The 13,059-nt window shown below is 56.7% G+C and overlaps 2 protein-coding genes across 2 annotated transcripts in view; both read right to left on the minus strand.

Moving 5' to 3' along the window:
• ZNF775 (zinc finger protein 775) overlaps positions 1–7,803 on the minus strand; it is a 31,839-nt gene extending 24,036 nt beyond the window's left edge. The window contains exon 1 of the mRNA XM_029954442.1: positions 7,716–7,803. The gene's annotated coding sequence lies outside the window, so the exon portion shown is untranslated. The remainder of the gene's footprint in view (positions 1–7,715) is intronic.
• Positions 7,804–11,425: 3,622 nt separating this feature from the next.
• REPIN1 (replication initiator 1) overlaps positions 11,426–13,059 on the minus strand; it is a 4,641-nt gene continuing 3,007 nt past the window's right edge. The window contains exon 4 of the mRNA XM_029954451.1: positions 11,426–13,054. Within this exon, the coding sequence (XP_029810311.1) occupies positions 12,533–13,054 (522 nt within the window). The 3' untranslated portion in view covers positions 11,426–12,532. The remainder of the gene's footprint in view (positions 13,055–13,059) is intronic.

Raw genomic sequence — 13,059 nt, forward strand, 5'->3', positions numbered from 1 at the left:
GTGTGTCCCGCGCCTCGGGATAGCCTCTCACCCACTGGAGCTACAAGGACCCCCTAACGAGGTTCAGAGGGCTGGCAAAGGGGGAAGCTCCCTCAATTCAGAAAAACTCAGAGGGGTCAGAGCCCTGGACCACAATTCAAGGTGAGGACGGAATTCAGGCCCAGCTCATTCACAAAAGCCATATGCAACACCCTTGAGCCCAGTCTGATAGGTGCTACTTGACCCATTCTGTCCTCCAAGGGGTGTTAGGACCTAAAAGTCCCCTCAGGTGCCAGAGAGGCTTCCATTCTTGGTGAACATTTCACAGAGAGCCACCCAGCAGCCCCTCCCGTGTCCCTGGGTACTTCTTGCTGCCCAGCCACATGGGGGCTCAGGGCACGGACGAGCCAGCAGAGTGGGAGTGGAGGGAAGAGGGCCCGAGGAGACAGGGGCGGCAGAGGACAGCAATGGGGGGCAGGCCCCATGTACTGACAGCCCGTCTCCAGCGGGGTGCTCAGGTGGGATGTGTCTGGAAAACAGGCCGGCAGGCGTCCTGCGGGGAAAACCCCAAGGGAACCAAACGGAGGAAAGTCTCTGCACATGGCCACGTCTCTGCAGGTCTGCCAGGCCACCCCCAGCTGTGCCCCTTCTAAGCTTTTCTCTTCTGCCTCCACCCTACTACACCGCTCTGCAGGCCCCTGCCTACCCGCCACTCCCCTACCCTCCCTGACACACGGCTCACCTGCCTGGTGTGCTCACTGCCCAGAAAAGAGAAGGCAACAAGGCCCTGATGCGCCTCCTCCCACCAGGGCCACACTGAGTCCCTGAAGGCTGCCCAGCCTGTCGCGCAGGGCCCTCGCCCCAGTCTCTAAGGACCTCTCCCCTCCCTGCTCAGCAAGTTCTGTGGATCTCAGGACAAACCCCTGGTCACCTCCCCCTTCCCAGCACCTGGCTCTGGGCCCCACCTCCCCACGCTGGGTCAGGCTGCAATCAGGACGACAGCCCCTCAAAGAGAGGCCCCCCACGTGGGGGGTGGGGGGCAGCTACAGGCCAGGCCAGGCCACACAAAGCCGGGATTGTGCCCTGCAGCAGGTGGTGAGGTTTGGGGGCAGGGGAAGGTAACAAAGGGGCTTTGCTCTCAGCAGAAACTTGGGGGCAGGGAGGGGAGGGGACAGCAGCTGGGGTGAAGAGAAAGGCCAGAGACAGCCATGGGTCCCCGCATCCTCAGGCCCCTGGAACTCTCTTTCCAGCAGCCAGGCACAGCGGTCTTCACAGATCAGGCCTCAGGCAGGGAAGAAGTGGATGGCACCTCACGTGTCCTTTGTCCCTGGTGGCGTGGGGACTGAGCCACATGCCAGGAGCTGAGGCCTGGTGGGGGTGGCGTCCCCAGACCCTGGCCAGAGGCCCAGCTCCTGGGCCCTTCTCAGCTGTGCGCCCCCACCAGGGCCACATCAGCTCCTCACCGTCCGCCACTGCCCCCCAGTACCAACAATCCCAGCCCCCGGGAAACTGTGGGCAGGAAAGAGCATCTCTTCCCAAGGCGCCCCCTCCTCGTCTGGCGAGGCTCCCATGCTTCCCGAGTCCTACCTTTCTATTACCACCCCCCATCTTTCCTGCCCTCAGCTGGCCTGACCCCACCCGTCCACAGTGCCTGGCCCGCCCGGCCCCCCACCCGGCCCCCACCTGTTTGCATCTGCCTGGCCCACCCCAGCTTTACGTCCTCAGGTCCTGTTCCCTGTGGGCAGGCGCCGCTTCTCATCTCCTCGCCGTGACCCACCATGCTGGCTCACGCAGGTCAGACGCCCAGGGGACGGGACTCAAGACTCAGGAAGCACTAGAGCCAGAACCAAATGGGGTCAGCCTGCCCCGGCCAGAGCTCTTTCTCCTGGACCACGCTGCCTCCTAGGAAAATGCACAGGACTTACCAAACCTCAAACTGCCAATCCCTTATTTTCAGGAGTCTGGCTTCTGTACCCACATGTGGTTATTCAAATTTACATAAATTACACTTTAAATTTAGTTGGTCAATCACATTTCACGTGCTCACCGGCCTCATGTAGCTCGGGCTACCATACGGACGGCAGAGAACACCCCTATGTTTTCAGAGCTTTACTGGGCAGCCCTGCACTAGACTGTAAGCTCCAGGAGGGGAGGGCCTTGCCCTGCCCAGTCCCTGATCTATAGGCACACCTCACTTCATTGCACTTTGCTTTTTTGCACTTCACCGATATTGCATTTTTTTCCATTTATTTTTGAGAGAGAGAGAGAGAGAGAGAGACATACAGAGCATAAGCAGGGAGGGGGTGGGGGGAGGAGTCAGAAAGAGAGGGAGACAGAGAATCTGAAGCAGGCTCCAGGCTCTGAGCTAACTGTCAGCACAGAGCCCAATGCGGGGCTCGAGCCCACGAACCATGAAATCATGACCTGAGCCAAAGTTGGACACTCAACCAACTGAGCTGCCCAGACGCCCACACTTTTCTTTTTAACAAACTGTGGCAAATCTGCCCTGAGCAAGTCTTACTGGCACAATTTTTTTTCCAGCAGCAGTTGCTCACTTTGCATCTCTGGGTCACAGTTTGGTAATGCTCACAAGATCTCAAACGTTTCCATTAATATTGTATTTTTTATGGCAATCCGTGATCAGTGATAGGCCCTGCTGAAAGCTCAGATGACGGTTAGCGTTTTTTAGCAATGAAGTTTTAACTAAGGCACGCACAGGGTTGTTTTAGACACAACATGCATGGAATGCTACTGCACAGGTAACAGACTACTGTATACGCAGCGTGCGCCGAGAGACCAAATTATTCACTTGACTCACTTTATCCCAAATTTGCTCTACTGCGGTGGTCTGGAAATGAACCTGCAATATCTCCGAGGTATGCCTGTATACCGAATGAATGAATGCATGAGTGGAGAAAACAAATGCAAGAGTGCAGAGAGGGCACCTCCGGCCCAGTCCTTGGTCACTAATGACAACGATCTCAGGACAGTTGAGGAGGTTTTCTGCCTGGGAATCCAATTTCAGTCATGATCAGTGGATGTCTTCATCCACAATACGCAATCACAGGCATCCGAGAAGCTGATACTAACACTAAACGTCCCCACAAACACATCCAGAAACCATCGGATCTAACATCTAACACAGCTGAGTAAGCCAGAGTTCAAAGGTGCAAAAAATACAATACAGAGACTCGTCCCTAAGACAACAGCGGCAAAACTCTATGCAAAGTACAATGAGACCGAGGTGTTTAGAAAGCCACGGATACACCTGCAGACGCACGGAGACCAGCGTGCCCCAGGCGGACCACGGTGCGCTCGTGGAGGTGGAAATGTGCATCTGTGCGGGACACGACTATCCGCCCACGCACCTGGTCCTCCCAACTGCCCACTGCTCGGGAAAGGGAACTCAGGGTGACGGAAGGGAGGTAGCTCGATAAGGGACAGCCACCTGTTAGGTCACCTGCGCTGGGGGGAGGGGCGGCATGAGGTCAGCCAGGGCTCTAGCTGGCTGGGGAGAAGTTGGATCCGCACAGGAAGCCATAGATGGGGAACAGAGCAGCAAGAGACCCCTCTGGGGCCAGGCCTGGGGGAGAGGGGCAGCCATGGAGGAGGCAGCAAACCCTTTCCCCTGCGCACCCCATAGGGCTGGCCCCTCAGCTCAGTCTGCTCCCAAAGGCCGCCCCTCTGCTCAGGACCGGTCTCTCACATCAGGCCCGTGTCATGTCCAGACTGGGGACCAAGGCCTTGAGTCCTAAGCCACCTGTCCTTGGTAGGCAACTCTGCCTCTCAGCCTCGGGTTCCTAAGGTGAAGGTGCCTGAAAAGGCCTGCTCCCCAGGCCTGTCTCAAGCACTCGATGGGACAAACCTGCAGCAACACTACACACGCTTCCCAAAGCCTCCACGCCAGCAGTCTCTCTCTCCCCCGTTCCCAGGGACTGAGAAGGATCCGCTCCCCACTTCCTCGCCCCTCTCCAAAGAGCCACTGCCACTCACTCCTCCTAAACCTTCACTCCTCCGGCTGCTCCAGAATCTTCAGAAGTCCAGCGCCCACTCAGTCACCCCAAACTCTGCTCACCGGCATGAGCAGGCCCAGTGGGAGGAAGACGGCTTGCCTGGATTTTACTGGAGGGACTACCTCAAGGCCACACCCAGCTCCACATAGGGCAGGTCGCTGGACCCTCAGAGGCCCTAGGGGAGGTCCAGTGGGGAGGAGAGGCCCCTGTGGGTCAAGTGCGGGTGCCTAACGGGGTAGGAACAGGGGCAGCCCTGTGGGCAAGCAAGGAAAGCAGGGCTGGAGGCTGGGGGAGCTGAGCACCAGGCAGGGGGACTGGACTAGAAGCCTTGGATGCCTCTGCTGGCTCAAGGCCTCCGCGCTCTTGTGGGCAGAGAGCCAGCAGGGCCTCGGTCTCCCAGGACCTGTTCCAAAGCCACCGGGCCAACCCCTAGGGCCATTCCTACAAATTCCACTCCTGTACAAGGCCTGCGCCCCAGGGTTGAGCCCCAGCCGGCGTCTGGATCCTTGGCTCTCGCCAGGGGTCACGCCCCTGGACGTCAGACCTCCCACCTTCCTCTCCTCCAGAGTCTATGACCAAGGAGAACACACAAACCAGTGGTTTTAAAATCTTATCAGAAACATAGCCCAACTGCTGTCAGGGCCCCAGGACACCTGCTTCCCACCTTATGTGGCCCCAGGGCCCTCAGACAGACAAGTGAGCCCAGAGGTCCTAGAGCAGAGCAGGGAGGTGTCTCTTCCAGCACCCAGAGGCCCACCTCCAACCCACACCCCGATGTGAGCATGCCCGACACCCTGCTGGGACTCCCCGACCCCCCTGGGCCTCTGCCCCGTCTGCCCCAGACCTCACTCAGCCCTGAGTCACATGTGGGTGGCCACGTACCTTCTTCCAAGCCTCACCCCTTCACCCCTGCTTCTACTCCAGCATCTCCAGACCGCAGTCTCCCAAACACGGGGCCCTCAGTCCAAGGAGAGGGGTCAGAGGTGGGCAGCAAGGGGAAAGGGCAGGCCAGGAGGCCACGGAAGTTATTAAATGGTTCTCTGGTGAACAAGAGTGCCTGTTTGTGTGTAGAGAACTGATGTATCAAGCACGGAGGAAAAACAGCATGAAAGGGCTCTGAAGACCGTTCACAAAGCACAAGACAAATTATTTTTAGGTCACTGGATTGCCTTCAGCCCCTTCCTGCCTCCCACGCTGTAAGAACTGCACCTCAGGGTTGCACTGGTAAGAAGAGCCCCGTTTAATGACTTCAGGCTCCTTCCAGAAGCAAGCCCTGGGAATCAGGTCCACGGACAGCCCGGGCAGCTGCCTTAGCCTATCATGCGTTCCCACCTCCCCGAGGTCCAGGATTTCACCCCAGGCCAGTCTCAGAGGGCCCTCCTTCCGGACCTCTGCCCCCACCTGCCCAACGTTGGCACCTTTGCAGGGACTGCCCTACCGCCCCACCTCCCTGCCCCCGTGCTTGTGCCTCACCTGTGGCATTCACAGCCCCAGTCTCTCAGCCCCAAGTCCAAGACCGGGAGCCTGCCAGGGCCGGGGGACCCCATGACCCGATCTGAAGGCAAGGGATGAAACTGACTGCTAACAACACTTTGAACAGATGGCACATTTCCATCCATAAACACCTTTCCACCCCCCTGCTTCATTCAAAAGAGCCTGGAAAGGGCAAGGAGTGCCACCCCACCTGTCAGATGAGGAAAGCGAAGGCCTGAGGTGACATCCCTTGCCTCAAAGACAGTTAGACCTAAGGTCTCCTTCCGCATACCATGACCACACATTTCCCTCCCAGCCACCCCTGCGCTAGGAAAGCTTGGATTCCTCAGCTTAACCCTCACCGGGGGGGCAGGTGCGTGGGTGCAGACAAGTTCTGCACTTTGTCCTGGGTAGCCCTCGCCTCTCCGGGGGGCCTTCATCAGGCCTCTCCAAACCACCGTCACTTTTCACTACCACAGAGTGCAACTGTCACAGTGCACACGACAATACGTTGCACCCGTGCTATTTTTAATGCCTGCAAGGTCTCCTACTGCCCCACCTCTGGTCAGGCCTCCCTTTTCTTGCCCGAAAACTGTACTAGTTTTATGGCTTCGCTTGCCCCTCCAACCCATTGAGCACCCAGGACTCAAAATATTTCCCTAAAACATTACAATGAGGACAAGTTACTACTTTGCTTAAAATACCCCAGTGGGTGCCCACCACTTTCAGGCTCAGCTAAAAATGTCTTGGCAGGACCATTTAGAAGCTGGCCTCTGCGCACCTCTCCTCACTGCCTCCAGCTCCCTACTGTCCCAACAATGTGACTCCCTGACCTTGTAGCGTCTTGCTCGCCAAGACCAGTCTGGGAACGCTCTTGCCCAGCCCTTCTCTGCCCAGCCTAGATTAGGCAGCACTTTGACTAGGAAGCCTTTTAGAGTATGCCACCCTCAGTTAGGGGCGCTTCTGTTTGACCCGCCCAACCCAAGACCATGTACATGGAGTAATAATTCATCTGGGGGCTCCCGGGTGCCTCAGTCAGTTAAGCGGCCGACTCTTGGTTTCAGCTCAGGTCATTAGCTCACAGTTCATGGGTTCTAGCCCTGAGCTGAGCCCCTGTTTGGGATTCTCTGTCTGTCTCTCTCTGTCTCTCTCTCTCTCTGCCCATCCCCTGCTCTCTCTCTCTCTCTCAAGATAAGTAAACATTAAAAAGCATAATAATAATTCATCTATCTCCACAAGACTATAAAGATCTTAACACGGGGTCTCTCTCTCTCCCCAACATCCAGCCCAAGGTCCCACATGTTGTAAACCGTTAATGAACATTTTAATCAAGAAGCATTTACAATACAGAAATTTAAGGCCAAAACAGATTAGAAGCACAGAATCACGGAGCCTTAGAGTTGAAAGGAGACTACACCCTCTAATCGCTTCGTTTTACAGATGAACAGGGAACCAAAAGAACAGCTAATGGTGGAGCCTGGACATCAGGCAGCCTCAAGGCCTGAGCTCTGACCACACCCAACCCCAGGTCTGTCTGACCAGCACACGCTGCCGGCTCCACCCCACCCAGAGCACTGGAGGCGGCAGCATCCCTGTATCCTCCACCTTTACAGGGGAAGAAGCCCCCGGCTCCAACCCTCACCCGCACTGAGGTCCTGAGTCCGGTGCCCATTTTCCTGGAATGGAGCCTCCCCAACACACACACGCACACACGCACTTCCAATCTCTGTGATGCTTGCCTCTTATTGTTCGCACTCCCAATCTTTATGCCCACTCAGTTACTCGTTTATTAAGCACCTACTCTGTGTCACTCTGCGGGGAGCACTGGGGTTCCTGCCCTCCAGAAGCTCTGTCTTTCGCACAGCTGACACAGCCCCCAAACATCGGGACAGCGCTTGGGCAGAACGCGCCCGCCCCGAGGGACTAGGGATCCGTTCCCCGCTCACAACCCTGTCCCTGCCGCTCTCACGCCCCCCCTCCAGCTCTCTGCCCTGGCCTGTAGCCCCCCACCACGCACGACCCGGGCCCCCTTTCCCAGGGGCTGTGTGGGGGTGGGGAAAGTTCGGGGCCGCAGCGTCAGGGGCTCAGGGGACCCCGAGACCCCCGAGGCCGCCTCCAGCCCGAGGCTGAGTGGTGGGGCAGCGCGGGAGGAGCGGGCCGGGTGCTGGCCCTACAGCACGGTCCGTCCCTCCGCACGCCCCTCCCGCCCGGATTCGGAGGGACTCGGAGGGAGGAGACGGGAATAAATACCTTGACTTTGTGGTTAAGGTTAACGGGAACTGCCACCCCGGGGCGACTTGGGCACCGGGCTCCCCGGCCCCGCCAGTCCCGGGACAGGCGGGGCGGGCATCTGCTCTTGATTGGTTCATGGGCCTGGCCATCCCCAGGGCCGTTCCCCCGTCTGATTGGCTGGGCCGCTCAGATGACCAGCTCCGCCCTATCGGGGAAGCCCGCGGGGCGGCCCCTTTGTTCTCCTGGGCCAATAGCCTGCATGGGCGGGCTGACCTCTGCGCCCGCGGGGCCTCCGGGGCCCCACGCGGCGTTAACGCTTTGGCCGCCGCCTCCGGACCGGAGTCCCAGGGCTCCGAAGGGAAGCGGAGCGAGGGCGAGGCTGGCTGCTGAGGACCGGACGGCGCCGCAGCACCCCATTCCTCCTCTCTCCAGCCTCTCCCCCGGCTCCAGCGCCGCGGACGCGCTCTTAGATCCATCGGTCGTTTCGCAACTATCCGTCCGACTCAGGGACGCGCCCGCACCCTCGTGGTGCCGGGGTCTGGGGGAACAAGACGTGCAACCCCCACTCTGACGCTCACACTAGAGTGTGCATGTGACATGGTAGTGGCACTTGGCACTACAGTACACCAAAGTGTTAGGGTGAGAAGCAGGACTTGTCTTGCGCGACCTGGGAGAAATCGCCTTCCGCGCCCACCCCGCTGCCGCAGGCCGGTCGTGGGCACGCGATGGACGATCCTGGGGTCTCTGCGAGAGACGGAGACATCATTAAATCCAGCCCCCTCGCTTTCTCGTCAAGAAACATTGGTCTGAAGAGGTCACGTTCTTAGGTCGAGTGTCACTGATGATTTAGAGGCAGGGTCCAGACGGCCAAGGACGGTCTTCTGTTCCCAGAGATCTTCAGGAAAGAGAATTTTCATTTCTACCCACACTAATTGGAAGAGAATGTTCTTTTATACCAATAAGATTCCTGACCCTGCTACCTCAAGGCAGCTAGGTCAACTCCCACTGGCAGGATCTCTCTGGAGCTGCTTAGAAACTGCCTTTGAGACATGAGCTGGCCTCTGTCTCTGAGACTTTTTACAAACCTACCGTTAAGCAGGTGGACCTCATTCTAATTAGTCAATAGCTGCCCGTTAAGCATTTGCCAGGGCCCTGGCTATTGTTTAGCCCCATAACAATAGATACCGTTGGACTGATATTCTATCGGTTTTGCCGCTACCTTCTGTGCAGGTTTTACAAAAGATACTTTGCTATAGCTGGACTTTGACTTATCTGTAAACGAGTTAATAATTTGCTAGTGACATACTTCCCTTCCTGGATTTCTGCAGGACCCAAATTATTCTATTGTCTATGGAAACATTTATAAAGCATAGAACCCTTCACAGAGGCCAGATACCGCTAGGCCATCAACCTTTTACAGAATCCCAGTCACCTCTTTACTTTCTTGATTCCCTCCTGAAGGTTTAGCAAAGGCTTGTGGAATTCCAGTATGCTAGTTCCACATCTGCCACTGGTTATCAGAGAGATGAGCGCTTCTCTCCAGACCTGGCACCTCCTCTGCAGAATGAAAGACTTCCTTCCTGATTGACATTTCATTACCAAGAGTGGTTCAAGGACCGAAAGAATGAAGTACATCTGGGATCCTATTTAGATTAAGGAAAAAGAGAGAGAGATGGAGAGCCTGAGTGGCTTAGATGGTTAAGCCTCCCACTTTGGCTCAGGTCAGGATCTTGAGGTTTGTGAGTTCGAGCCCTACATCAGGCTCTCTGCTATCAGCACAGAACCTGCTTCTGATCATCTGTCCCCACCCCCACCCGGCTCTGCTCCTCCCCTACTCACACTTGCCTATAAGCTGGCTGGCTCTCTCTTTCTCAAAAGTAAATAAACATTTTTAAAGAAGGAGAAAAGACAGAATGGGGAGGAAGGGGGAAACAAGTCTTCCACATTTAAAAAATGTCTGTATTATTAAATTTTGACAAGCTAATTTAGTACTTCTGTAATCGTAGAAGGAAAAGGAGGGAAATAAAACTGGACCCGTCAGAAGAGAAGCAGAGCTCCTGTCTGCAGAGATGTGCCCTCCAACCCCAGCCTTTCCTCCTTCAAGACTGCTGCCAGCATGCGCTGTGCTGAGCAAGGATTTGGGAACCACCTGGTCCCCCAAGGGACCTGGAAAGGACCCACAGACAAGTTCGCTCAGTCCCAGCTTTACCAGCCTCCTCAAGGCCCCTTCTGTGGCTTTCCCTGAACTTTGGAGCCCTCCTCACCATCTCTAACCCAAAGCAGGTGCAGCATAGCAATAGGGGACACTCAGTGCCAGCCTTCCCCACATGCTAAGCATTTCCTTCAAAGGTGATGATTTCTGGGGACACTTGGGTGGCTCAGTCAGTTGAGTGTCCAACTACAGCTCAGGTCATGATCTTGCAGTCTGTGGGTTCAAGCCCCGCATTGGGCTATGTGCTGACAGCTCAGAGCCTGGAGCCTGCTTCGGATTCTGTGTCTCCCTCTCTCTCTGCCCTTCTACCACTTGTGCTCGCTCTCTCTCTCTCAAACACAAATAAATATTAAAAAAAAATTTTAAGTAAATAAAGGTGATGATTTTTCAAAGTCAGGAGCCCTGGTCAGATTCCCTGTCCCACATCCTTTTCCCCAACCGCCAAGTATAAACCCTAGATGCCTGAGGACCCGTCTCCTGCTCCCTGCCCATCATCTCCAGACATTGACCTACTTTCCTGCCCCGCCTCCACCAAAAGGCTTTGTTCAAGGCTTCTCTTGAAGCCTGGGGTCCCATAAAAGGAGATAGTGAAAGTGAGGCAGTCTCAAGACAATGCTTCCGGGCTCTGAAAGATAATTTGAAAGAAAACACAGGTTTTCCAGTGGCTCCCTACCCTCATAAACCAGTATGAAACTTGGAAGCGATCTGCCCCCATCCCCCACACTTGGGAGTCCTACTCACCCCCATTCTCTCTGCCCGTTACCTGTGTACACATATGCATCCTCCCCACACTTAGGCCTCTTAGAGGTAAGGACAGGATCTTGTCTTGGTAAACCCCGAGTTTCCATTACAACGTCAGGCACACGGTAGGCACTTAATAATGATCTTCACCGAAAGCAGCAGCATTCACCGGATAAACAGGTGGCAGTGGCCAGAAGCACAGGTGAAGGGACCAGACTGCCTGGGTTTACACCGCAGCTGGGCTTATCAGTCATATGACCCTGAGCAAATGCTTTCATCTGTAGAAAGGCACCCTCCACACGAGGATTATGTGAGATGATTTAGGTAAACTTCTTTGCAAGGTGCCACTCACATGAACATATTGTGGTTGTTATTATGTGCCGCGTGCTAGGTGCGGGGTCTGTGTAGGAATTACTAAAACTGGCAGGAAAAGGGTCTCCTGATACGTGCCAAAAATAGGCACCCAAACTCCTATCAAACAGCCCGTGAGGGGAAGCACGGACAGTGACAGGCAGGGAACTGCAGCGAGCCGGACCTTCACATAACCGGCACCCGATAAGTCTGACTCGACCCCACAGAAAGCTAAAGCCTTGGAGAAACAGCCCCACCTGCGGGGTGTGCCTGGCCTCCCCTCCCCGGGGAAGAAGCAGAAGCAGGGTGAGTGGGGCACTCGTTTCCAACCCCGCCTCCCCCAGATCCTCCCTCCTCAGAGCAGAGTGTGTCCCTCCTCTCTCAAACTACGCAGCTCCCCGGAGAGAAAGGAACACTCAGCCACCAGCTCTAAAACCAAATCTTTATTCTCTAGTTTGAAAAGGAGGGTAAGCGGCTGTTCTGTTTCATTCCAGAGAACAGAACAAGCCCCCAGTAGGTAGAAATTACAGGAAAGCAGGTTCCATTCATTCTAAGGAAGAATTTCTAACAATTAGAATTATCCTACAATAGGACCGGGGCCTCAGGACGTGGGACTACCCCGTCACCTAAGTGTTCAAGCCGAGACTGGGCATCCAAACCCTAGAAGCGCTGAAAAGGACCCTCGCCCCTAGCTTCCTTCCGGCTGACCCCACTGTTATCAACGGGCCTGTCCTTTCCACCATGGAGACTTCCGGAAGGAGTGGAGGCTTGGGGAGTTCAGACAAAAGCCTGGACACAGGGCTGCTGACTAGTCAGGGGACGCTCTGAGCGCTGGGTGGGTGGTGCATTGATCGCAGGGAGGGACAGGGCGGAGCTGAGCGCTCACAGCAGACGGGTCTCTCTGAGTCCGGGTGCCTATTCAGGAGCAGGAGGAGGGGGACGGGGTGGGACGGGTTAGAGCAGCTGGGCTGGAAAAGGCCCAGGTGCTGCCTAACAAGGCCAGCAGGTTCTCCCAGGTGTATCCAGCTGGTCCACTTTTCCTCCCAAGTGCTCATTTACTAAGGACTGCACCACGCCTACTTCCAAAAAAAAAAAAAAAAGAAAGAAAAAGAAACAAAAAACCCAAAAATAACCAGCTGAAGGAATTCATAATAAAGGGCAGGACATTAAGGCGTTAACACCAGAGGGGAAGGGTCTTCCTGCCCCCCGGTGGCTCCTCCAGCCAGAGGGCTCTAAGGGGTAGATGGAGCTGCTATTGCTACTTTTCCAGGGTACAGGACGGTCAGGACAGAACCTTAGCAAACACCAGCTGGAGGCCGGGGTCCCTGTGGCCCCGCCAGGGGTCTCCCTGGCCGCCGAGGGGGCTAGAGCTCCCTCTCCTACAGGGCCCAGCTCACTGGCTGCCTCTCTCACCCCTCGCCTACACGAGCAGCAACACAGACCCTCTCCCCCGACGGCCCAGGCCCACAGCAACGCTCCCCCGACGGCCTCCCGGGCCCCCTCGCCCTCGGCCTCCGCGGCCTCCGCCCCCTCAGACATCATGCTTCTTCTGATGGGCCAGGAGCTTCTCCTCGTCGTCAAAGGTCTGGCCGCAGATGGCGCAGCAGAAGGCGCCGTCCCGGATGTGGCTCTTGCGGTGGGTGATGAGATTGGACTTCTGGCTGAAGCTGCGGTCACAGTCGGGGCAGGCGTAGGGGCGCTCGCCCGTGTGGATGCGCCGATGGGACACCAGGTTGGACTTCTGGCTGAAGGCCTTGCCGCAGTCCGGGCACACGTAGGGCTTCTCGCCGGTGTGGATGCGCCGATGGGCGGCCAGGTAGGGCTTGTGGCGGAAGGCCTTGCCGCAGTCCGGGCAGACGAAGGGCCGCTCGGGGGCGTGGTCGCGCCGGTGCGCGGCCAGGTGGCTGCCCTGGGAGAAGCGGCGCCCGCACTCCTCGCAGGCGAAGGGCCGCTCGCCCGAGTGCACCCGCGAGTGCGCCACCAGGTGGGTCTTCTTGCCGAAGTTCTTCCCGCACTCGGCGCAGGCGAAGGGCCGCTCGCCGCTGTGCTGCCGCTGGT

This window comes from Suricata suricatta, chromosome 2 (genome assembly GCF_006229205.1).
Source record: "Suricata suricatta isolate VVHF042 chromosome 2, meerkat_22Aug2017_6uvM2_HiC, whole genome shotgun sequence".
Lineage (NCBI taxonomy): Eukaryota > Metazoa > Chordata > Mammalia > Carnivora > Herpestidae > Suricata > Suricata suricatta.